Below are 26,440 nucleotides of genomic sequence, written 5' to 3'. Positions count from 1 at the left end.
GATTGCTGAGTAATACTCCATTGTGTGTGTGTGTGTGTGTGTGTGTGTGTGTGTGTGTGTGTGTAGCACATCTTCGTTATCTATTCATCCATCGATGGACATTTGGCTATTGTTGATAGTGATGCTATAAACATTGGGGTGTATGTGCCCCTTTGAAATAGCACACCTGTATCCCTTGGATAAATATCTAGTAGTGCAATTTCTGAGTCCTAGGGTAGTTGTATTTTAACTTTTTAGGAACCTCCATACTGTTTTCCAGAATAGCTGCACCAGTTTGCATTCTCACCATGAGTGCAAAAGAGATCCTCTTTCTCTGTATCCTTGCCAATATCTGTTGTTGCCTGAGTTGTTAAATGTTAGCCATTCCCACTGGTGTAAGGTGGTATCTCATTGTGGTTTTGATTTGTATTTCCCTGATAATGAGTGATGTTGAGCATTTTTGCATCTGGATGTCTTTTTTGAAGTGTCTATTCATGTCTTTTGCCCATTCCTTCGCTGGATTATTTTTGGTTTTTAGATGTTTAGTTTGATATGTTCTTTATAGATTTTAGATACTAACCCTTTATCTGATATGTCAGTTGCAAATATCTTCTCTCATTCTGTCAGTTGTCTTTTAGTTTTGTTGATGGTTTCCTTCGCTGTATAGAAACTTTTTGTTTTGATGAGGTCCAGTAGTTCATTTTTGCTTTCGTTTCTGTTACTTCTGGAGACATGTTGAGTAAGAAGTTGCTGTAGCCAAGGTCAAGGACGTTTTTGTCTGTTTTCTCCTCTAGGATTTTGATGTCCTTCTCTCTCAACGTTTCAATCTTTCATCCATTTTGAGTTTATTCTTGTGTATGGTGTAAGAAAGTGAGCCAAGTTCATTTATCTGCATGTAGCTGTCCAGTTTTCCCACCACCATTTGCTGAAGAGACTGTCTTTTTCCATTGGATATTCTTTCCTGCTTTATCAAAGATTAGTTGGCCATACGTTTACAGGTGTGTTTTGGGGTTCTCTACCTGTTCCATTGATGTGAGTGTCTGTATTTGTGCCAGTAGCATACTTACTGTCTTGATGATTACAGCTTTGTAATACAGGTTGAAGTCTGGGACTGTGATGCCTCCTGCTCTGGTTTTCTTTTTTAAGATTGCTTTGGCTATTCGGGGTCTTTTCTGGTTCCTTACAAATTATAGCTTTGTGTGTTCTAGCTCTGTGAAGAATGGTGGTGTTATTTTGATAGAGACTGCATTGAATATGTAGATTGTTTTGGGTAGTATTGACATTTTAATGATACTTCTTTCTATCCAGCAGCATGGAATATTTTTCCATTTTTTTTGTGTCTTCAGTTTCTTTCATAGCTCCCTCTAGTTTTTAGTGTATAGATTTTTCACCTCTTTGGTTAGATTTATTCCTAGGTATTTTATGGGCTTAGGTACAATTAATTGTAAATGGGATCAATTCCTTGATTTCTCTTTCTGTTGCTTCATTGTTGGTGTATAGGAATGCAACCGATTTCTGTTCATTGATTTTATATACTGCCACTTTGCAGAATTCATGGGTCAGTTCTAGCAATTTTTTGGTGGAATCTTTTGGGTTTTCCATATAGAAAACTTGTCATGTCTGCCAAGAGTGAAAGTTTGACCTTTTCCTGGCTGATTTGGATGTCTTTTATTTCTTTGTGTTGTCTGATTGCTGAGTAAGACTTCCAATACTATGTTGAATAATAGTGATGAGAATGGACATCCCTGTCTTGTTCCTGACCTTAGGGGGAAAGTTCTCAGTTTTTCTCCATTAAGGATGATATTAGCATTGGGTCTTTCATATATTGTTTTTGTGATCTTGAGGTATTATCCTTCTGTCCCTGCTTTTTTGAGGGTTTTTGTCAAGAAAGGATGCTGTATTTTGTCAAATACTCTCTTTGCATCTATTAAGAGGATCATGCGGTTCTTGTCCTTTCTTTTATTGATATGTTAAATCATACTGATTGTTTTGTGGATATTTAACCAGCCTTGCATCCCAGGTATAAATCCCACTTGGTCGTGGTGAGTAATTCTTTTAATGTATTGTTGGATCTGGTTGGCTAAGGATTTTTGCATCCATGTTCATCAGGGAAACTGGTCTATTCTGTTTAGTGGGGTCTTTTTGTCTGGTTTTGAATCAAGGTAATGTTGGCTTCATAGAAAAAGTTTGGAAGTTTTCTTGTCATTTCTATTTTTGGAACAGCTTCAAGAGAATAGGTGTTAACTTTTCCTTAAATGGTAGAATTCCCCTGGAAAACCATCTGGCTCTGGACTTTTGTTTTTAGGTAGATTTTGATTACTAATTTGATTTCTTTACTGGTTATAGATCTGTTCAAATTTTCTATTTCTTTCTCTTTCAGTTATGGTAGTTTATATTTTTTTCTTAATTTTTTTTTAATTTTTATTTTTGAGAGACAGAGAGAGACAGCACGAGCAGGGGAGAGTCAGAGAGAGAGGGAGACACAGAATCCGAAAGAGACTCTGGGCTCAGAGCTAGCTGTCAGCAGAGAGCTCTATGCGGGGCTTGAACCCATGAACCGTGAGATCATGACCTGAGCCAAAGCTGGACACTTAGCTGACTGAGCCACCCAGGCGCCCCGGTAGTTTATATGTTTTTAGGAATGTGTTCATTTCTTCCAGATTGCCCATTTTATTGGCACATAATTGCTCATAATACTCTCTTATTATTGTTTGTATTTCTGCTGTGTTGGTTGTGATCTCTCCTCTTTTCATTCTTGATTTTATTTATTTGGATCCTTTCCTTTTTCTTTTTGATCAAACTGGCTAGTGGTTTATCAATTTTGTTAATTCTTTCAAAGAACCATCTTCTGGTTTCATTTATCTGTTCTAATGTTTTTTGTTTGTTTGTTTGTTTTGGTAGCATTGATTTCTGCTCTAATCTTTATTATTTCCTGTCTTCTGCTGGTTTGGTTTTATTTGCTGTTTTTTGTCCCAGCTTTTTTTTTTTTTTTTTTTTTATGTTTTTATTTATTTTTGATACAGAGAGAGACAAAGCACGAGAGGGGGAGGGACAGAGAGAGAAGGAGACACAGAACCAGAAGCAGGCTTCAGGCTCTGAGCTAGCTGTCAGCACAGAGCCCGACGCGGGGCTCGAACCCACAAACGCGAGATCTTACCTGAGCCGAAGCTGGAGGCTTAACCGACTGAGCCACCCAGGCACCCTGTCCCAGCTTTTTAAGGTGTAAGGTTAGGTTATGTATCTGAGACCTTTCTTCCTTCTTTAGGAAGGCCTGGATTGCTATATACTTCCTCTTATTGACTGCCTTTGGTGCATCCCAGAGGTTTTGGGCTGTGGTGTTATCATTTTCATTGGGTTTCATGTATTTTTTAATTTCCTCCTTAACTTCTTTATTAGTCCATTTATTATTTAGTAGAATGTTCTTTAGTCTCCAAGTATTTATCTTTCCAAATTTTTTCTTGTGGTTGATTTTGAGTTTCATAGCATTGTGGTCTGAAAATATGGACTGTATGATCTCAATCTTTTTGTACTTGTTGAGGGCTGTTTTGTGTTTTAGTATGTGATCTGTTCTGGAGAACGTTCCATGTGCAGTGGAGAAGAGTGTGAACTCTACTTCAGGATGAAGTGTTCTGAATATATCTGTTAAGTTCATCTGGTCCCGTGTGTTATTCAAAGCCATTGTTTCCTTGTTGATTATTTTTTGAGATGATTTGGTCCACTGCTGTAAGTAGGGTGTTGAAGTCATCTATTATTATGGTATTATTATCAACGAGTTTGTGTATATATGAGATTAATTGATTTATATATTTGGGTGCTCTCACATTTGGAGCATAAGTGTTTACAATTGTTAGGTCTTCTTGGTGGATAGACCCCTTAATTATGATATAATGCCCTTGTTCATCTCTTGTTATTGTCTTTATTTTAAAGTCTAGATTGTCTGATATATATATATGGCTACTCTGGCTTCGTTTTGTGGACCATTAGCATGATAGATGGTTCTCCATCCCCTTACTTGCACTCTGAAAGTGTCTTTAGGTCTAAAGTGGGTCTCTTGTAAACAGGATAGATGGATCTTGTTTTTTTTTTTTTAATGTTTATTTATTTTTGAGAGACAGAGCATGAGCAGGAGAACGGCAGAGAGAGAAAGAGACACAGAATCTGAAGCAGGCTCTAGGCTTTGAGCAGTTAGCACAGAGCCCAACATGGGCCTCAAACTCATGAACTGCAAGATCATGACCTGAGCCAAAGTTGGCTGCTTAACCAACTGAGCCGCCCAGGCACCCTGATGGATCTTGTTTTCTTACCCATTCTGTTACTCTCTGTCTTTTGATTAGAGCATTTAGTCTGTTGACATTTAGGGTAAGTACTGAAAGATACGAATGTATTGTCATTATGTTTCTCAGTGGAGTTGGAGTAAATTCCTTTAATGTTTTATTTTTGAGAGAGAGAGACAGAATGCAAGTGGGGTGGGGTTGGGGGGGCAGAGAGAGAGGGAGACAGAATCTGAAGCCGGTGTCAGCACAGAGCCTGATGTGGGGCTTGAACTCATGAGCCACAAGATTGTGACCTGAGCCAAAGTTGGATACCTAAAACCAATTGAGCCACCCAGGTGCCCCAAGTCCTTTTCAATTCTGACTTGAATGAAATACTATTGTGAGACTGGGCTGACTTGAGGGTTTTTTGTTTGTTTTTTTGGTCTGTCATTGAAGGGGGGCTGGGGACACAAGAATGATTTTGAGTACTCACACTAGATTATGAAGACTTAGATTGGAAAGAACTGGGGATATTTCTAATTTACAGTAATACAACATTAGAAGTAGGTTTCTGTTTTCACTTGTGCTCAGAAAAATTTAAGTTAAGAGCTGAGAGGGGCTTTAGAGAGGAAGATTTATCTGTGTCCCCAGAAATTTTACAGTTAAACAGGAAACCATATTTATTAGTGTCTAAATGGACTTACTGCAGCCTATGTTCCCATGATGAGTAAATGTTGGGGAAATAGATAATTCCATTGTACAGGAATATTTATTTTGAATAGCCAGAATACCGTCTTTCCAAAGTCTGGGTATTTGATAGAATAATTGGTAATCTGAAGGTTTCTTAGAGAACTATGGTTTCACAGTTTAATAGTTTGTGACTAACTTCTGATATGCTGTTCTGTCCCAAATTCAGTGGTATTGCCTATTTCCAAACTAGGGAGTTACGGGGATATAGACTGATTGCTGGTCATCTTTGAAGTAAAGATCTTTAATATAGATAATGTTTGACTATATCAAGGTACCTGGCTGGCTCAGTAAGTGGAGCATGAGACTCTTGATCTCTGGATTGTTAGTTCTGAGCACCATCTTAGTTAGGTGTAGAGATTACTTAAAAAAATATTTTTAAAATAAAACTAAATTTAAAAAAATCTTTTATCTTTAAAAAATCATTTATCTTTTTAAGACAAATGAAGGTTTTGTGGATTAAGGTCCCATGAGGTTTTAGTTTTTTATTTTTTTAAGGCCCCACCCCCACCCCCCCTTTTTTTTTTTTGAGAGAGAGTGTGTGTAGGGGAGGGGCAGAGAGAGGGAGACAGAGAATCCCAAGCAAGCTCTGCACTGCCTGGCAGAACCCGATTTGGGCTCAGTGTCACAAACTGTGAGATCATGACCATAGGTTAACCAACTGAGCCACCCAGGTGTCCCAAGGACATGTAAGTATTGACAGTTGCCAAAGTGGACAGGACAAAGCATTTAATTTTGCTGCTTAGGAAATGGCTTATTGTAGCCTGTTTCAGTTCAAGTAAAACATTTTTATTGAAAATGTATTTTTGTCCCAGATAATGGAGATGTAGGAGTGGATGACACGTTGTCTTCCTGAAGTTTAGAGACTGGTATAGATAAATATAAATTCTAAATTCTATATAATGGTAAACTAAGAGATAGGATAGGACATAGTAGACACTTAAGGCACTTAGCCCAGCCAAGAAATTGGAGGTGATGGACATAAAACCTTCTGAGGAGACCTTGGAGAAAGAAGAATTTGAGGCAGAAAGGAGATGTAAGGATAAAAGAGCATGATTTAAAAGGAGAACTGTGGAGGTGGCTTTGGGGGTGCCTGGAACTGTGGCTGAGTCGGTTGAGCGACCAACTTCGGCTCAGGTCATGATATCATGGTTCATGGGTTTGAGCCCTACATTGGGCTCTGTGCTTGCTGGCAGCTCAGAGCCTGGAGCCTGCTTCAGATTGGATTCTATGTCTTCTTCTCTCTTTGCCCCTTCTCCCCTCATTCTCTTCCTCTCCCTCTCACTCTCGCTCTTGCTCTCAAAAATAAACATACATTATAAAAATTTTAAAGGAGAGCTGTGGGTACGTCTGGGTGGCTCAGTCTCAGAGCCTGGAGCCTGCTTTAGATTTTGTGTCTCCCTCTCTGTCTCTCTCTACCCATCCTCTGCTCTCTCTATCTTTCTCGCTCTCTCAAAAATAAACAAACAAAAATTAAAAAAAAAAAAAAGGGGAACTGTGGGCAGTTTGTAGTGTTTGGTAGCTTTTGAGGTAGGAATTGGTGGAATAGGAGATCAGAAACAGATAGTATCTAGGTTCTAGCCTTATTTTACAGCTATTCTTACCTTGACTGTCATCTCTTAAAGTTTGTTTTGAGAAATTTGTTAATAATAATGAAACTAGTGCTCTTCCTTCCCCAAGACTACTCCACCTCCCATCTCAGTCCCAACATAGCAGCTATAGGGTTTTACTTAGTTCATTTCTCTCTTCCAGAGCGACTGAGCTTCCAGAAGACTTGTTCGTTCCATCTCCACATTCAGTTATATGCTAGTCAGAATATATTTTTTTCTCTAGTGATAAACTGTAGAAATGATCCTTGAAAGTATACTTGCCACCCATAACATTTACAAAATGGTTAAATAGGGGCGCCTGGGTGGCTCAGTCCGTTAAGCACTTGTCTTCGGCTCAGGTCATGGTCTCAACGGTTCCGGTTCGTGGGTTCGAGCACCATGTCAGGCTCTGTGCTGACAGGTCAGAGCCTGGAGCCTGCTTCGGATTCTGCATCTCCCTCTCTCTCTCTGACCCTCCCCTGCTCATGCTGTCTCTATCTCTCAAAAAAAATTGAAAAAAAAAATTTTTTTTAAAGATGGCTAAATATAAAGAAGTTTCCTTGTAAATACTTGTTTACTGTAAAATAATAATAAAGTGAGTCTTCCATAATTTTCACCCCCTAGAAATAATAACTGTTTTTACCACTTTCCAAACCTAGTAAATATTTGAATGATTGAGTGATCCAATATGAATTACTTAAACTAAATTTCATCAATTCAGCAAACACCTGGGCATCTATTATAGGCCATGTTACAGAGACAGAGGTAAGACTGTAATCTCTACTACCAGATGTTCTAAGGTTTTTTTAGTATTGTTAAATAGTGTATCCTAAAATGACTGAGGTGTGGGGCACCTGGGTGGCTCTGGTGTCCGACTTCGGCTCAGGTCATGTCTCATGGCTCATAAGTTCGAGCCCTGTGTCTGGCTCTGTGCTGACAGCTCAGAGCCTGGAGCCTCTTTTGGATTCTGTGTCTCCCTCTCTCTCTGACACTTACCTGCTCATGCAGTCTCTCTCTGTCTCTCAAAAATAAATAAAAAACATTAAAAGAAGGCTTGAGTACTGGATTTTGTTAAATACTTTTTATGCATTTATGGTGATGATCATGTGATTTTTTTTCCCCATTCTGTTAATGAGGTATATTAAATTTGCTGATTTTCTATGTCGAACATTTCTTGTCTTCCAGGAATAAATTCTACTTGGTTATGATATATGGTTTTTTTGTTGTTTGTTTTTATTAATTTTTTTGATTCCAGTATAGTTAACCATTTGTTTTTTAAGTGACATAATTGTTCTATAGATTGTGTTATATAACTAAATGATTTGATTATATACTGTTTTTTAAGTATAAATGTCAGTTTGTTTTGCTAGTATTTTGTTGAAGATAGTTGCGTCAGTGTTCATAAGGATATTGGTCTGTAGTTTTCTTTTTCTTGTGGTGTCTTCATCTGGCTTTGGTATCTGTAATACTGGCCTCAAAGAATGAATTAGGGAGTATTCCTCCCTATTTAGTTTTTTGGAAAAGTTTGAGGAGAATGGGTGTTAGTTCTTACTTAACTGTTTGGTACAACTTCCCAGTGAAGTTGTTTTTCGAGTGTGGAGTTTGGTGATTTCCTTGTAGATTTTGGATACTAGCCCTTTGTCTGATATGTCATTTGCAACTATCTTTTCCCATCCCATCGGTTGCCTGTTAGTTTTCTTGATTGTTTCCTTTGCAGGGGGAGTCACTTTTGACTAGGTTAGAAAAAGGTGAAATTCCAAAGTAAAATTCAGGTAGGTCTGTATAGTGTAGTTCTTACTATAGCCTTTAAAACTTGGTATTTTAAATCAAGTTATTAAAAATATTTGTTTTCTAGAATCTGTAGAAGCAGTAGCAGACTGTTAACAAATGTTGAGAATATTTTTACTAACTAAAACAAGAACTGAGTCCTAGACTTGCAATAAGTTCTGTGATAACATCCCTAGGTCCTTACCTTAAATTCTATATCACTGTATACTCTTTAAAAAGTTGGTTTATAGGGGTGCCTGGGTGGCTCAGTCGGTTGAGTGTCCCAGTTCGGCTCAGGTCAGGTCTCACGTTTGTGGGTTCGAGCCCCGCGTCGGGTTCTGTGCTGACAGCTAGCTCAGAGCCTGGAGCCTGCTTCAGATTCTGTGTCTCCCTCTCTCTCTGCCCCTGCCCGCTCATGCTCTGTCTCTGTCTCAAAAATAAATAAAACATTAAAAAAAAAAATTAAAAAGAAAGTTGGTTTATAAGATAGTGTTTGTTGTACCCGTAGACATCCATGTATTGTACAAATTTATTGAGGATAGATCTCCATTAAATGTCCTTACCAAAATGAAATTTTAAAAAGAGAAAAAAAAAAGATACTATTGTTCTATGAGTTAGCTGATTAAAAATTTTTTAATGTTTATTTATTTTTGAGAGAGAGGGAAAGAGAATGAGCAGGAGAGGGGCAGAGAGAGAGGAAGACACAGAATCAGAAGCAGACTCCAGGCTTTGAGCTGACAGCACAGAGCCTAATGCGGGGCCTAAACCCACGAACTGCAAGATCATGACCTGAACCGAAGTCAGACTCCCAACCGACCGAGCCACCCAGCTGCCCCAAGTTAGCTGATTTTAAATAGTTCATTCAACTCTTAAGTTTTGGATATGCGTGTAAGAATATTGGTATCCAAGGATTATCTACACTGTGGTGCCATTCAATAAACATTGAAATGGAACACAATTTTAAGTCCTGTCCCATACATCCAGGAACATACCTGAACCACCTGAGCCCATTTTATCTTAAAAATGTCATATGGTTTGGTGTGGACCTCTTTCTGGAAATTTCATTAGTGAAAGTGCTTAAAGATCTCACTTAAAGTGTCTTTCAACCATAGCTTTTGTCTGAAGAGCCAGTTCTTGATTGTGATTGAAGGAGATCCATCAGTCCTTTAAAATAAGTGACAAGATTTTTTAGGAAAGTTTACTGTTGAAATGACATGTTGCTGTCCATGAAAGAATGGAAATGGAGATTTTGAATGTAATTGGTTTTTAGATTTGATTTAGACACTTTGAAAAAAAGAAGCTCTAGTCATATTTATTTGGTTAAAATTGGTGGGGAAATGTGTTGTATTATAAAAAACATGATTGAGGCGCCTGGGTGGCTCAGTCGGTTAAGTGTCCAGCACAGCTCAGGTCATGATCTAATTATTTGTGGGTTCGAGCCCTGCGTCAGGCTCTGTGCTGACAGCTAGCTCAAGAGCCTGGAACCTGCTTCGGATTCTGTGTCTCCCCCTCTCTCTGACCCTCCCCTTCTCACGCTGTCTTCCTTTCTCTCAAAAATAAATAAAAAACACTTAAAAAAAAAAAACATGGTCTTTAGAATTAATCAGGTTTAAATTTTAGGTCTTTATAGTTGAGATTTAACCTTTTTAATCCTCAGTTTCTTTATATGTAAATGGAGATAATGCCATTTCATAATGTGAATATTAAACAAGATAATGTGTATTGGTTTCTGGGGCTGACATAATAAAGTGCCACAAACAGGGTGGCTTAAATAACAGAAATTTAGTTGTTTCATGATTCTAGAGGCTAGAAATTCAATGTTAAGTTGTTGGCAAGGGTTGTTTTTTCCTAAGGGTTGTGAGAATATGTTCCAAGCCTCTTCTTACTGTCTAGTTGCCTCAAGAGTTCCTTGGTTGGTGGAAGGATTTTTCCTTGTGTCTTCCATCATCTTCCTTGTATGTGTCTCTGTTTCCAAATTTTTCCTTTGTATAAGGACACAGGTTTTTTGTTTTGTTTTGTTTTTTTTTTTTTTTGGATTGAGAGTCACCCTAATTGACCTCCTCTGATTATCTGCAAAGATCTATTTCCAAATGAGGTCTTGTGGGAGTATTGTGGAGCATTCTTTTGGGTAAGCACTGTTTACCTCAATAGCGTATATAAAGAGGCTTAGAACCATTGTATTTCTTCCAGCTGTGCACATAGAGATATTAGGAAAAGCCATTCTGGAATGTGCCTATTCTGCCTAAGTTCAGATGATATTTCTTCACTCTAGTCTCCCTGATATTCTCCAAGTAAGTGTCTTGGGATCAGGAATTCATCCTTGTGTCTCTTGTTTAGCTTTCTGTTGTGGTTGTTCAGTAAGTTTGTATGCAGATGAATTATGGGTTTAGCATTGGTTATTTGGGAGTCTTACTTTCCAAGGTGAAATATTTAAGCTCTTCTGAAGAGAAGGGTCATATTTTTCCTTGTTATTGTTTTCTCTGCTTCATGATTGCAGGCCTCTCTGTGGTCTGGAATCCTTGCTTGTGTCTGATTTTTTTTATGTGTTAAAGTTAGTTGGATTTGGTTGTTACTGTCTGTGAATAAGAGTATTAATGATATGTATTTATGTAGACATTATTTTCCACATATTATTTTATTTGGTATTCATGGTTCATCAGTGAAGATAGCATAGAGAGGCTGGCTCAGTCAGTAGAGCATGTGACTCTTGATCTCTGCCTTGTGAGTTTGAGCCCCATGTTGGATGTAGAGATTGCTTTTAAAAAAATCTTAAAAAGAACATGGGGAAAATGAATGCTTCAGGTTTGTGACAGTCTTTATCCATGATACCAATAATTTAATGAAACTTTTTTCTTTTTGAGAGAGCACCTGCAGCACGCATGCCCAAGTGGGGAAGGGGCAGATGGGGAGAGAGAAAGAATCTTAAGCAGGCCCCATGCTCAGAGTGAGCCCAACTCAGGACTCTCTCATGACTGTGAGATTTGACTTGAGCAAACGCAAGAGTTGGATGCTTAATTTACTGAGCCACCCAAGTAACCCAACGAAACATTTATTTTTTATTTTTTTATGTTTTTTATTTATTTTTGAGAGACAGAGAGAGACAGTACAAGAAGGAGAGGGTCAGAGAGGGAGAGGGAGACACAGAATTCGAAGCAGGCTCTAGGCTCTGAACTAGCTGTCAGCATAGAGCTCGATGTGGGGCTCGAACCCACGAACCGTGAGACCATGACCTGAGCCGAAGCTGGAAACTGGACACCTAACCGACTGAGCCGCCCAGGCACCCCAAAACAATTTTTGATTTGTTTCTCACTGACTTTGTTATTTTTTAAAATCATCATTACAGTTTCAGTATAGTTTCTGAATGGTTGTTATATTGTATGTGTGGGTATGTGTTAGATTTTCATCGTTCCATAACTTGATCTGCACTTCGCATTTTCATTTAACACATCTCATTGAATGTTAACTTTTTGTTGTCATAAATAGCTGCTTGAAATATTTTTCTACAATTCATTTACTTATTTGGATTATTTCCTTTGGGTTGCAATATTAGGAACGGAATTGTTGATTTTCATTTTGATAGTTCATGGTAGAGTAAGTGTTTCTTGATTCTATGGCTTAAGAAACAGGCTGAATTAAGTGACTTGTTTAAGATGACATAATTTGTAAAGAGTCGGAAGACAGAACTCATTACTGCTTTGTCAGGTTGTATTTTGGCTTCTGGCTTTACCTGATATCACTCATGTTCCTTCCTTGCTATTGAAAGTATGTTTTTGGGGTGCCTGGGTGGCTCAGTCAGTTGAGTGTCAAACTTTTGATTTTGGCTCAGATCATGATCTCAGGGTTTCTGGGATTGGCCCTGAATTGGGCTCTGCACTAAAAACAGCACAGTGCCTTCTTGGGATTTCTCTCTCCCTCTCTCTCTGCCCCTCCCCAACTCATGTATACTTTCTCTCTCCCTCAAAAATAAATAAGCATTTAAAAAAAAAGAAAATATGTTTTTCAAAAAATTGCCTACTGAAATACTGCGACATTTGAAGGCATATGTTTTATGGCCAAACTTCTTGGTAATATAATCACTTTGTTGAACTAATATGAGGAAGACTGAACCAGTATCATGTCATAGATTGATTGTGGCTTAATTTATCATAAAGCATATAATCATGGAGTTTTATTGTTGCTGGATGATTTGGCAGTGGTTGAGAGTTTGGGCTGTGGCACTGGACTGGCCAGATTTGAATTCTGGCTCTCTCTCACTTATTAAATACTATATGACTACAGTCATATAGCAAGATAAGTAACAGTAATACAGTATTTACCTTAAGAGGATTAAAAAATGTGTGTCTAACACATAGCAAACAACAGGTTAATTGTTTTTAAAGTGATTTAGGACTTGAATAACTAGGCCAATATATTTAGCAATAATTGCCAAATTAAATGATCATAAATTGTATGGGAACCTACTCAAACTGTAGTTTTCAGTACAGGCAAATAAAAATATGTTTTCCCATCCTGTCTTTGTATCTTGGTTTTAAAGTTTCAAAGCCAAGTTTCAAGCATTGTTTTTTTCCTGGTAACTTACAAACTAATAACAGGCAAAAATGGCCTTTTTTCCCCTTTGAAAGCATAGCATGTAGTTTCTGTCTTATTTCCCAGTGTATATATACTTGTAGAACTAATCACTGTATTTTCAATAAAGGCATTCTATGAAATGTAACTTCTGTCAATTTATTATTAAGTTATTTTCAGAGAAACAGCATGAGCAGGGAAGGGGAGAGAGAAGGGGAGAAAGAGAGAATCCCAAGCAAGCTCTGTGCTGCCAGCAGAGCCCAATGAGGAGCTTGAACTCAAGAACCATGAGATCATAACCTTAGCCAAAATCAAGAGTTGGTCACCTAACCAACTGAGCCACCCAGGCATCCCTGAAAACCCTAAAGTTTAGAGTCTTAAAATTGAATTGGATTGAGCCCACTTCTTTGATATCCTTGAGGTGGAGTATTATTCATTTGAATAATGAATTTATTTGAATGATTTCAGTCAATTCATTTAGCATACTCTTTTTTGAATGCTTAATTCATTGTAGGCATTAAGGAGGGAAGATTGAGTCTGGAGGAGGAGCTCACCAAACCTTTTTCAAGACATGGCACTTACAGAAACTCTTAATATTTGTATGCCCCCTTGAAGTAAATGGAAGAGGTTGGTCTTTCTCCAAGTACGCTAGGTGCTTCTTTTGGATACCTAGGAATGTCTCCATACACTTGCAACTCCTTTGTGTGGTGTGTGTCAGGTGGGAAGCTCAGTCCTACTAAACACAAAAGCTGTCTTGATCTTGAGGCAAGAGCTCTGCTTATGGTGTGTTAAAGGCACAGGCATGGGTTTAGAGCTTAGATGGAGGATATTAGATTGCAGATAAATTAGGCATATTATTTTTGGAGAAAAGATGTAGCCAGAGCCTTAGACAAGTCCAAGGAGCTTGATTTGTATTCTTTTATTCTATATGAATGGTGTTCCTTGGAGTTGAGTATACTGTTCTGCAGGTCCAGAGTCCAGGTCAGTTGCATTGACACTGCTAGAGCCTAGCCTGTAACATTCAAGATTATTTCGTTAGAGCCATTATTGGTACATAATTAATAGGAATGCCTATGTTTGAGCAGGATGTCAAATATCACCTGTAGAAGCGATCATAGTTTCCCTGTCTCTGCCCCCTCCCCCACCCATTCTATTGAGATATAATTGACATGTTGTATTTGGAACAACATAGTCTCTTGACATTATTTATAAATTCTTTTTATAATCTTCCTGCCCTCATCTAGCCATGTAGTGTTGTGATGCAAGGACTAGGGCAAAGACATCTTTTTCTATGATTGATTCTGTGTCTTTTCAGTTTTTAGGTTTTTTAAATCAAAATAATTAGTGTTTTTCTCTATGAATTGTAGGTAGAGTACTTATATAAAACAAATATAAATTGAGAGCTGCTACTGTAATAAAGGGCTATGTTACGAGCAATTAAGACAATTTAGTTGTATTTTGTAATTGTTAAGCTGGTCGTTTTTATCTATAATTCTGTGGCATTGCTTTCTTAGAAGGCTTATAGTAAAACAGTACACTATTTCAGAAGATTTTGATTCTTATTGATGTCCCATGTTTTGTCTGTCTAAAGTGCCAACCCAAGAAGAAATCTACGCCACTGAAGTATGAAGTTGGAGATCTCATCTGGGCAAAATTCAAGAGACGCCCATGGTGGCCCTGCAGGATTTGTTCTGATCCGTTGATTAACACACATTCAAAAATGAAAGGTAATACTGGTAGTTGATTACATGTTATAAAATACAGTATGGAATAAAAAATTTGTAGTTGCCTTTAGTAATAATCCATTTTTACCTTTGAGGATTTTGTGGTTGAGTTGTTAATATATTTTACCTTTTTGAATCTTTCATAAGTTTTATTTTACTTTATGATTTAAAAATCCTCTGTTATTCTATTTATAGATGCCAGGAAAATGTTAGGTTTATTTCCTAAAGTCATACATTGTCTAGAATCACTGAGAATCTACCTCAGTCTTTAGGTTTGTATCTTTGCTATTAAGTTTTCAAGCAGAAACAATTATAAAGAATGCTTTGAATTATTTTGAATTTTAAAATCTTGATTTAAAGTATTGCCTTTAATTACTGTACTTTGTTTCTTATTTGGTTCTATTTGAATATCAGGTGTCTTTTTTTAAAATGTTTATTCTTGAGAGAGAGAGAGAGAGACAGAGCATGAGTGGGTTGGGGCAGAGAGCAAGGGGACACAGAATCTGACGCCAGATTCAGGCTCTGAGCTGTCAGCACAGAGCCCAACTCGGGGCCTTGAAATTATGATCATGAGATGAAGTCAGATGCTTAACTGACTGAGTCACCCAGGTGCCCCATGAATATCAGTATCTTTAAAATAATGTAAGGTGTATCCAAAACTTGATCATGAGCTGCCTTTTTTCTGTTCTTTGATTTAATTTAAATTCTGATATATATGTATTTTAGGTTTTGCATAGGTCATATATTCACAATATTCAAAATTCAACTCCCTCCTTTTCTCTGATCTGCCCTTCCTTTCAAAAAGAGTAATCTGTTGTTTTTAATATTTCTTTGTATAAATCTAAATATATATGTTTTTATCTTCATTTTAACACAAATGTTGCATATTTTTTGCATGTTCTACAGCTTGCTTTTTCACTTGTTAGAGGTTTTCCATCTTAGTGCATTGAAGACTGTCTCCTCCTCCTCCTCCTCCTCTTCTTCTTCTTTTTTTTTTTTTTAATGTTTCTGTAATTTTGAGAGAGAGACAGAGAGACAGAGTGCAAGCTGGGGAGAGGCAGAGAGAGGGAGATGCTGAATCCAACTCACCGACCATGAGATCATGACCTGAGCCAGAGTTGGACACTTAACCAACTGAGCTACCCAGCCGCCCTCCTCCTCCTCCTCCTCCTCCTCCGTCTTGTGTTGTAAAGCCTATACATGCATATATACATACATATGTACATAACATAAATGTGTTTATGTGCACACACAATAGTATAAAGAATAACTTTCACATATGCATGTTTTTTGTAGGATGATATATCAAAAGTGGGATTTTAGGATTTGATTTTGTATTTTGAATATTGAGGTATACCTAAAGACCTTTATAGCCTACTGTTTTTTGTTTTTATTTCATTTTAATTCATCTGAATTTTTTTTTAAGTTTATTTATTTAGAGACAGAGCGAGCAGGGGAGGGGCAGAAAGAAAATCCCAGGCAGGCTCCACACTGTCGGCGCAGAGCCCAGCATGGGGCTCAAACTCAAGAACTTCGAGATTAGGACCCCAGCTGAAATCAAGACTTAGATCCTGAACTGACTGAGCCACCCAGGCAGCCCAGTGCACTGTTCTTTAAATATCTTATTCCTTTGTCCAGAATACTGTGGCTTGTTTGGACAGTTGAGTACTACTAGCAGAATATTATTTTAGTCCTCCCTCTCTGCTCTTTCTTCTCGTTTCTTACTTGTTCTGCTATTATGTGCACCGTAATTGGGTTCATGCCATTTATTCAACCATTTCCAATTATATTGTGCAGAGAGTATGCTAGTATTGTGATCCATTAATGGGCAAAACATCAATCCTGTTTGCCCTTTTATATAATTAGAGTCTAGTTAAAGACACAAAATATCAACAATAATCAGACAAATAGATACTTAACTGGGAAGTGTGTCCAAACATGTGTACAGTTAGTGATATTGCAGGGGTACTTGGACTTCTCTTGCAGGATATTTAGGGGCAGTTATGTTAGTAAAGTTATCTTTGATCTGAGACTTGAGAGGATGACTAGGAATTAACAAGGGAAAGAAGGAGATAATGGTTCCAGAAAATAGTGTATACTCTGGCTCTGAAAGGTCTTCCACCCATAGAGTGATCGAAGGTAGCACAGTATGAGGCTGGGAAAGTTGATATGAGTCAAATCAGGTACCATTTTTTAGACTTGACTTAAAAGTTTGTACTTTAATGGCATCATCATGGTGTTCTAAGAATAAAGGGCTTTGAGCAGAGGATGATGTGATTTCATAGGTGTTCTGTAAACTTTTCTCTGTAAGAGAAAATTGCTAAAAAGGTCATTGCAGTGATTATGGTGAGGTGAATATGGTGAATAGAGTATAAAGAACAATTTAGGAGATAAAATCTATATGATTTGGTAATGGATGGATAATGAGGAGTGAGGGAGAATGAAGTCCTGAGGTTTCTGAATCTTAGGATGGCTCCGAAGATTTTAGCTTCACCAGTGTATCAGTAGTGGTGCCATTTAATGAGAACATTGAAACATCTATAATTATAAGGTGACATCTGTTATTAACTGAAGCAGTGAGCAAGGCATGGATGAGATGGCTTGTGACAAAATGTACAGTGAAAAATAGGGTGGCTTTGAGGAAGCCATATTTGAGGCCTTTGTCCAGAATACTGAGCTTGGAAAAGAGATGGAGAAAAAATCAGAGATGGAAGAGGAAGACCAGGATTATTTGGTATGTGGTACTGGTGACTAGTATGTTCTTCCTTTTTAAAAGGAAGATGTGATTGACTTGGTTAAACTTGTCTTGGAGAGGAAATAAAATGTCCTGTAAGTATAAGGAGGTGGAGATCAGCGGTGTTTTTGGTGGTATGTGTGGCTGAAGTTGGATTATACTGGAAATGGTCAATGTGAAATATTTCAAATGGTATTAGAAAACCCACATTTGTTTTTAAGTTTATTTATTTTGAGAGTGAGAGAGAGAGAATGAGCAGGGGAGGGGCAGAGAGATAGACAAAATCCTATGCAGGCTCACTCTTCACTGTCAGCTTAGAGCCTGACACAGGCCTCAGTTCATGAACCTATGAGATTATGATGTGAACTGAAATCCAGAGTGGGTTGCTTAAATGACGTGAGCCACCCAGGTGCCCCAGAAAACCCAAATTTTTATAAAATCACTTTAAAAATCATTGATGTTATATATGGTGCATATAATTTTAAAAGTCCAGTGGTTAATTCTGTAAGCCTTGTTTGGAAAACAGTCTGCTGTTTCTGTACCTTCTATTTAAGCTTCAACTCAGCTGGATCTTTTGAAAGTTAATTTCTGTATTTTAAAGTGACATCTTTCTGGATTACTTTTTATTTCTAACTATAGAAATTTTGAATTAGTCCTTTTTATCCTTGCTTTGTGCCTTACCTACCACACCTCTGGCATCCTGCTATCTTACTGTTATGTTATAATTTTGGTTAGGAATTTTAGTGTGTATCATGTTAACAGTTTATACAGCTTAGCCATGTAGTGTCTTGTGCTTACTTTGCCCTCACAACCTTTTGATTTTTCTGCAGTTAACTCAGTGTGTGCGTGTGCGTGTGCATGTGCATGTACGCATGTGTGTGTTGGTGATGGAGAGGGTTCTTAGTCTTTTATGTATTTATTATGAATTCATAGTAAAACTCCTAGTTTTAATTTTTTCCATGTGATCTGATACATTGGTTATTTGTCATTTTCATCATCTTTTGGAAATCTCATCTAGAGCCTTAGGCTATTGACCCTTGAACAACACGGATTTAATTGTTTGGATCCTATGTAATCTTTTTTTTTTTTCTTCCTATGTAATCTTTAACATGTGGATTTTTTTCCAGTAAATATACTATAGTACTGTAAATTTATTTTCTCTTCCTTAAGATTTTCTCTTTTTTAAATGTTTATTTATTTATTTTGAGGGAGAGAGTGGGGGAGGGTCAGAGAGAGGGAGAAAGAGATTCCCACACAGGCTCAGAGATGTCAGTGTAGAACTCTTTGTGGGGCTCGATCCCACGAACTGTGAGATCATGACCTGAGCCAAAACCAAGAATTGAGGCTTAACCAGCTGAGCCACCCAGGTGCTCTATGACCTCTACTTCTTTGTTTTTGTTGTTGTTGTTGTTGTTGTTGTTGTTTTTACACTTTTAAAAAAATGTTTATTCATTTTTGAGAGAGAGAGACAGAGCGTGAGTGGGGTTGGAGCAGAGAGAGAGGGAGACACAATCCAAAGCAGGCTCTAGGCTTTGAGCTGTCAGCACAGAGTCTGATGTGGGGCTCAAACTCATGAACTGTGAGATTGTGACCTGAGCCAAAGTCAGATGCTTAGCTGACTGAACCACCTGGGTGCCCTATATCTTACCAATTTTTTTTAAATGTTATTTTTGAGAGAGAGAGAGAGCGAGCGAGTGAGCAAGCACTACTGGGAGAGGGCCAGAGAGAAGGAAACAGAATCTGAAGCAGGCTTCAGGCTCTGAGCTGTCAGCACCAAGCCCAATGTGGGGCTTGAACCAACCACGAACTCATGTGGAGCTGAGATGAAGTCGGAAGCTTAACCAACTGAGCCACCCAGGCATCCCTTTATTGCACCAATTTTAATCCCTACTTATAGGTGGTTTCTATTGAAAGATTTAATTTAGTAGGTAGAGACTATAAGGCGTTCAGCCTTTTTCAAAGAATCGTTTTTGAAATGGACTAAAAAACAAAATTTGACCATGTTGTAATTTTATTATTAATCTGTATTTTTATAGAATAACAGCCAATTCAACTAAAGTTTTGAGAGCTCATAGGTATTCTTCATTTTTTGGTTTTGTAGCTTTGAAATTAACCGTTTATAAAGAAGTTGCCATTGAAATTTACTTAACATTTTGGCTGCTCTTCCAGTTACTGTGGAGACCTGAGTTCTATTCTCATGTTCAGTTTATAACTTTCCCTTCCCTTTCTGTTCTTCCTTTCTTTTCCCTTCTCTTTTCTTTTTTCTTTTCATTCTTCTTCTCACTCCTTCCTTCTCCTTCCCTTTCTTCTCTTTCCTTTCCTTTTCTTTTCTTTTCCTTATTTCTCTATTCTGAATAAAATAGACTTTTTCTATTTTTTATTAAAAAACGTATTCATCTTTTGTTTTAAAATAATGGTTGTTAAGGGAATTAGATGTAAGTTCCTGTATAAATGAATTTTTATATTAGATGATTTCCTTTTCTAAAAAGAGACAAATCATTACACCTTGTATAGTCCTTGTGTATTTCTTTTGTCAGTTTTATACTGGCATGAAAAATGCCAAAATGCTAAATATGGATGGAAGACACATACTAGGTAAATTTGGTTCTAATCTTTTCTGAACAAGATCTGTATTTTGTTCTTGTTAGTTGTATATTTAGAACCTTGGACAACTAAGAAACTAGAATAAATTAGGAATTAGAATAACTGGATATAGTTTTGTTTTTATTGCTCTTGGGTTTTTTTTTTTAATTGCACTATTTTGAAATATCAAGTTCTGCTTTCTCTGCAAAACCAATGTATCACTCTGAATTTGTGTTCTCTGAAGTTACTTACTTACTGTGTTGTGTCTATAAAATGGGGATTTGTACTACTTATTTCTTAGAGTTGGTTGTTATGAAGACTAAGACTCCATGCAAAGCACCTAGTATAAGTGAATGCCTGGTCAAGAGTGGCCATTCCATAAATGTTAGCATATCATATGTGCTATAGTGTTGAAGCATTTTTTTCTCCATTATATTTTAGCAAAGTGTTTTAAAGTTTGGTGGTTCTTATTGATTTCTTTTATTTCTGGTGTTTTGTCGTACTAAATGCCCTTTGTATTTTCTGGTAGCAAAGGTATAAGACTTACTTGGTTGCTATGTCAATTTGTTCTATGATTAACAACTAATCAATCTCTCACAGGTTTGGAATATAGAGTGTATCGCCAAACTATTGAAGTTCTTTCAGAAGCTCTTGGGGCATTTTCTTGCCACATGAATTGAAATATTTAAAACTTCCCTTCTTTCTGACCTACCTTTTTTCTTGTTTTTTTTAATTGACATTTCTTTGGCAATAGTTGTGTGGCTCTTCTCTTGATGATGAACAGTTAATCTTTTTAAAGTAATGACTCTGGTTCTTATCTTTATCTAGTTTCAAACCGGAGGCCCTATCGACAGTACTACGTGGAGGCTTTTGGGGACCCTTCAGAGAGAGCCTGGGTGGCTGGAAAAGCAATCGTCATGTTTGAAGGCAGACATCAATTTGAAGAGCTACCTGTTCTTAGGAGAAGAGGGAAGCAGAAAGAAAAAGGATATAGGCATAAGGTAAAAAACAAAAAACAAAAAACCTGCCTCTCAAATTGTCTTCTTTGTGGTGGGCAGAGAGGAGGCAAGGAATAAGTATTATATTTTTGAAATATAAATTCTTTTCTTTGGTAATGGGATATTTATGAGAAAATAGCTGAAAGCAATAATTTTTGCAGGCATGGAATAGGGCTAGCCTTCCAAATATTTATACTCAATTTTTTGAGACAGGATTTCAGATAACTTACCATGTCACTTAGATGTGATGGTGTAAAATGACATGACCATTCTTTGGTCATATCTTTTGTTAGAAGAAAATAGTCATTGATATGAAATACTCTACTTTTCACTCTCTGGATTAATTATTTCTCTTTAAAATTAGAAATGTAAAGCTGCTGTCTTGGGTTTTTGTTTGTTTATTTGGCTTTGTTTAGTCACTTGGTATTCCTCACAGATAAATACACTCCTTAATCTCTATCACCTGTTTCACCTGTCCCCCAACTCACCTTCCCCCCTCCTTTTAATGTTTTATTTGTTTCTGAGAGAGAGAGAGAGACAGACAGACAGACAGACAGACAGCATGAGCAGGGGAGGGTCAGAGAGAGAAAGGGAGACACAGAATCCAAAGACAGGCTCTAGGCTCTGAGCTGTCAGCACAGAGCCTGACACGGGGCTTGAACCTACGAACTGTGAGATCATGACTTGAGCTGAAGTCAGACACTCAACCGACTGAGCCCCCCAGGCATCCCTCACCTCCCTTTTGATAACCATAAGTTTGTTCTCTATAGTTTAAAGGTTTTTTTGGGGGGGGAGGTCTCTCTTTCTCTTTTTACCCCTTTGCTCTTTTGTTTCTTAAATTCTACATGAATGAAATCTTAGGAGATTTATCTTTCTCTGACTGACTTAATTCAGTTAGTGTTATACTCTAGCTCCCTTCATGGTGTTGCATATGCTGTTTTTTGTTTTTGTGTGTGGTTGTTAATGTTTACGGTTGTAGTTTCATACCCAATTAATTTTTTTTTAATTTTTTAATGTTTTTTTATTTTTGAGAGACAGAGAGTGCAAGCTGGGGAGGGGCATAGAGAGAGGGAGACAGAGGATCTGAAGCGGGCACTGTGCTGACAGTAGAGAGCCCTGTGTGGGGCTCTAACCCAGAAGCCATGAGAGCATGACGTTAGTCAAAGTCGGATGGTTAACTGACTGAGCCACCCAGGGTCCTCCTCACCCCCCCCATTCCTGGTAATATTTTAATAAAGAACATTGTGTTTTTGTTCCATTTACTTGATGATTTCTGTTAAAGTTGGCTGAGTAAAATTTTGTTTTATTTCTTCTAATATTCCTTTATAGTCAGTCCTAGAAGGTGAAAAAGTTCACTAGGCTTTCAGATTCTGGAAAGCAGATTTACTCTTATCATAGTCATGAGAATTAATGAGTTTGTAGTTGAGTGTAAAACAAACTAAATGGTCAACTAATTGCTTTATAAGAGGAGGCTACCTATCCAGTGACTTGAATTTTTACATGCTCAGTGAAACACCCCTTTTATAAGTATTAAAGTATAGTTAGCTGATAGTTAGAACCTTGACTAGGTATGAAGTCAAGGAGGTAAGTAAGACTTTCAAAAATTAGGTGTATTTCATGACATCAGTGGCTCCATGCTGGGTAGAATCAAGAAAGGAACATATATAATACTCGAGGTTTTTTGTTGTCTCTGGGCTACATGATTGAGCCTAGGAGACTGCTCAGCTATAATCCAGATTTTATGTAACATGTATAGAACAATCAGATACATCACCAGAAATAAAAGTGCTTAGTGATAACCAGAAATTCAAATTTTGGGTCTCCTAGGGTGGATCTGACCTCATTTCACCTCTCTTTGTTTTTCATGTTCATCTTCTTTAGCCTTTTGCTTTCTCTTTTATATAACTGAGCAAGTGCTTGATCTTCATAAGTCAGAAAGAAAATAAATCCTTATTTTAAAGTGTGGAAAGGTTAAGTAGGATGGCTCTCATTATTCCTTGATTTAGTAATATAATGTTGATGAGCAATGCAATCCTATTTATGGTCCACTCTTTTATTTATTTTATGGATGAGTGGAGGGTGTATGTGATTAATCTTTCCTCTAATGATAGATATTAATGGTAGATGTAGTTTTGAGGAATTCCCCATTCATTAGGCTCTGGGTGAGCAATGGGTGCTAACCACCTGGCAAGTACCATAAAAGTGTCTTGAAGGGCACCTGTGTGGCTCAGTCGGTTAGGTGTCCAACTATTGATTTGGGGTCAGATCACGATCTTACTGTTGATGAGTTTGAGCCCTGCATCGGACTCTGCATTGGCAGTGCAGACACTACTTTTGATTTTCTCTCTTTCCCTCTCTTTGCCCTTCCCCTGCTTGCTCTCTCTCTCAAAATACATAATGAACATTAGAAACAAAATTTTTTTATGGTGCCTTGAAGAAGTTATAAGGCTTGAAAAAGCTTCTTATTTGAGAGATCTTCACTGATAATCTTCCTTATCCCTTTCACATTTTTTGATAAGTTACAATCTTTTTCTCCTTTAAATTTAAGGTTCCTCAGAAAATTTTGAGTAAATGGGAAGCCAGTGTTGGTCTTGCTGAACAATATGATGTTCCCAAAGGGTCAAAGAACCGAAGATGTGTCACCAGTTCAATCAAGTTGGACAGTGAGGAGGATATGCCATTTGAGGACTGTACAAATGATCCTGAATCAGAACACGACCTGTTACTTAATGGCTGTTTGAAATCTCTGGCTTTTGACTCAGAACATTCAGCAGATGAGAAGGAAAAGCCTTGTGCTAAGTCTCGAGCCAGAAAGAGTTCTGATAATACAAAAAGGACTAGTATGAAAAAGGGCCACATACAATTTGAAGCACATAAAGAAGAACGAAGGGGAAAGATTCCAGAGAACCTTGGCCTAAACTTTATTTCTGGGGATGTATCTGATAAGCAGGCCTCCAATGAACTTTCCAGGATAGCAAACAGCCTCACAGGGTCCAGCACTGCCCCAGGAAGTTTCCTGTTTTCTTCCTGTGCAAAAAATACTGCAAAGAAAGAATTTGAGACTTCAAATTGTGACTCTTTACTGGGCTTGTCTGAGGGTGCCTTGATCTCTAAACATTCTGGGGAAAAGAAAAAACTCCAAAGAGGTTTGGTGTGTAGTTCGAAAGTACAGCTCTGTTATATTGGAGCGGGTGATGAAGAAAAGCGCAGTGATTCCATTAGTATCTGTACCACTTCTGATGATGGAAGCAGTGATCTGGATCCCATAGATCATAGTTCAGAATCTGATAACAGTGTCCTTGAAATTACAGATGCTTTTGATAGAACAGAGAATATACTATCTGTGCAGAAAAATGAAAAGGTAAAGTATACTAGGTATCCTGCCACAAACACTAAGGTAAAAGCAAAGCAGAAGTCCCTCATTACTAATTCACATACAGACCACTTAATGGATTGTAGTAAGACAGCAGAGCCTGGAACTGAGACATCTCAGGTTAATCTCTCTGATCTTAAAGTGTCTACTCTTGTCCGAAAACCCCAATCAGATTTTAGAAATGATGGTTTCTCTCCAAAATTCAACACACCATCAAGCATTTCCAGTGAGAATTCACTAATAAAAGGTGGGGCTACAAATCAAGCTCTGTTACATTCAAAAAGCAAACAGCCCAAGATCCGAAGTATAAAGTGCAAACATAAAGAAAATCCAGTTGTAGTGGAATCTCCAGTTACAAATGAGGACTGCAGTTTGAAATGCTGCTCTTCTGATACTAAAGGCTCTCCTTTGGCTAACATTTCCAAAAGTGGGAAAGTGGATGGGCTAAAACTACTGAGCAACATGCATGAAAAAACCAGGGATTCAAATGACATAGAAACAGCAGTGGTGAAACATGTTCTGTCAGAGTTGAAGGAACTCTCTTATAGATCCTTAAGTGAAGATGTCAGTGACTCTGGAACATCAAAGCCATCAAAACCATTACTTTTTTCTCCTGCCTCTGGTCAGAATCATATACCTATTGAACCAGACTACAAATTCAGTACACTGTTAATGATGTTGAAAGATATGCATGATAGTAAGACCAAGGAGCAACGCTTAATGACTGCTCAAAACTTGGTCTCCTATCGGAGTCCTGGTCTTGGGGACTGTTCTACCAGTAGTCCTGTACATGCTTCTAAGGCTTTGGTTTCAGGAAGCTCCACTCACAATTCAGAAAAAAATGGAGATGGCACTCAGAACCCAGTCCGTCCCAGCCCGAGTGGAGGTGACTCTGCACTGTCTGGGGAGTTGTCTGTATCCGTACCCAGCTTAGTGTCTGACAGAAGAGACCTCCCTGCTTCTGGTAAAAGTCGTTCAAACTGTGTTACTAGGCGCAACTGTGGGCGATCCAAACCCTCATCTAAATTGCGAGATAGTTTATCAGCCCAGATGGGAAAGAACACATTAAACCGTAAAGCCTTAAAGACAGAACGTAAAAGAAAACTGAACCGACTTCCAGGTGTGACTCTTCAGACTGCACTGCAGGGAGACAGACCAAGTGGGGGTTCAGAGAATGGCTGCTCAAGAGGTGGGCTAGAAGACCCTGGTAAAGAAGAACCCCTTCAGTTAATGGGTCATTTAACAAGTGAAGACGGTACCCATTTTTCTAGTGTTAATTTTGATGACAAAGTCAACCAGTCGGACCCTGATAAAATTCCTGAAAAAGGCCCTTCTTTTGAAAACAGAAAAGGCCCAGAGTTGGATACTGAAATGAACAGTGAGAATGATGAACCCTGTGGTGTAAATCAAGCGGTGCCTAAAAAGCGGTGGCAGCGTTTAAACCAAAGGCGCACTAAACCTCGTAAGCGCACTAACAGATTTAGGGAGAAAGAAAACTCTGAGGGTGCCTTTGGGGTTTTGCGTCCAGCTGACCCTGTAAAGAAGGGGGATGAGTTCTCAGAGCATAGACCCCCTACTTCAACAAACATACTAGAAGATGCCCTGGCAGATCCAAATCATGCTAGCTGCTTAGATTCAGTTGGGCCACGGTTGAATGTTTGTGATAAATCCAGTGCCAGCATTGAGGAAATGGAAAAAGATCCAGGAATTCCCAGTTTGACTCCCCAGCCTGAGCTCCCTGAACCAGGTAAGGACTTGAGTATGGTAAGGGATTAGAGGAAGTGGTGAAAATGTTACCCTCCTGAAGTTGGTCTGTTTTGATGGAAGGAGGAAGGGTAAGTTGGGAAGAAAGACTTATCACTTGAAGTGAAGGGTGGGCTTTTTGTAGGAGGTCCTGAATTTTGACAGTTGGGTTTCCATATATTTTCAGAGTAAGTTTTAAGAACATTTTATTCCTATTCACCATTTCCTATCTTTTTAAGTCTATGAACTTTTTGGGACCTGGCATTTTAGATAATTGAGAGGCTCTAAGCCTAAAGTTTAAATACAGATGTTTAGAGAAAGTGAATACATTTTATTGAATGATAGGCTTCCTTGACTACAGTTTAAGGAAGATCTATGTGTTAT

At 38.0% G+C, this 26,440-nt stretch overlaps 1 protein-coding gene across 6 annotated transcripts in view; it reads left to right on the top strand.

Moving 5' to 3' along the window:
- The window catches only part of NSD1 (nuclear receptor binding SET domain protein 1), a 137,724-nt gene that overhangs the window by 46,702 nt on the left and 64,582 nt on the right, over positions 1–26,440 (top strand). For all 6 annotated transcript variants that reach the window (XM_029942769.1, XM_029942771.1, XM_029942767.1 and 3 more), the window contains exons 3-5: positions 14,493–14,628; positions 20,771–20,943; positions 23,489–26,060. In XM_029942769.1, coding sequence (XP_029798629.1) covers positions 14,493–14,628; positions 20,771–20,943; positions 23,489–26,060 — 2,881 coding nt within the window. The remainder of the gene's footprint in view (positions 1–14,492; positions 14,629–20,770; positions 20,944–23,488; positions 26,061–26,440) is intronic.

Source organism: Suricata suricatta, chromosome 6 (assembly GCF_006229205.1).
Source record: "Suricata suricatta isolate VVHF042 chromosome 6, meerkat_22Aug2017_6uvM2_HiC, whole genome shotgun sequence".
Classification (NCBI taxonomy): Eukaryota; Metazoa; Chordata; class Mammalia; order Carnivora; family Herpestidae; genus Suricata; species Suricata suricatta.
Note: the sequence above shows the minus strand (reverse complement) of the source record. Positions and strands in the feature narration are given on the sequence as shown.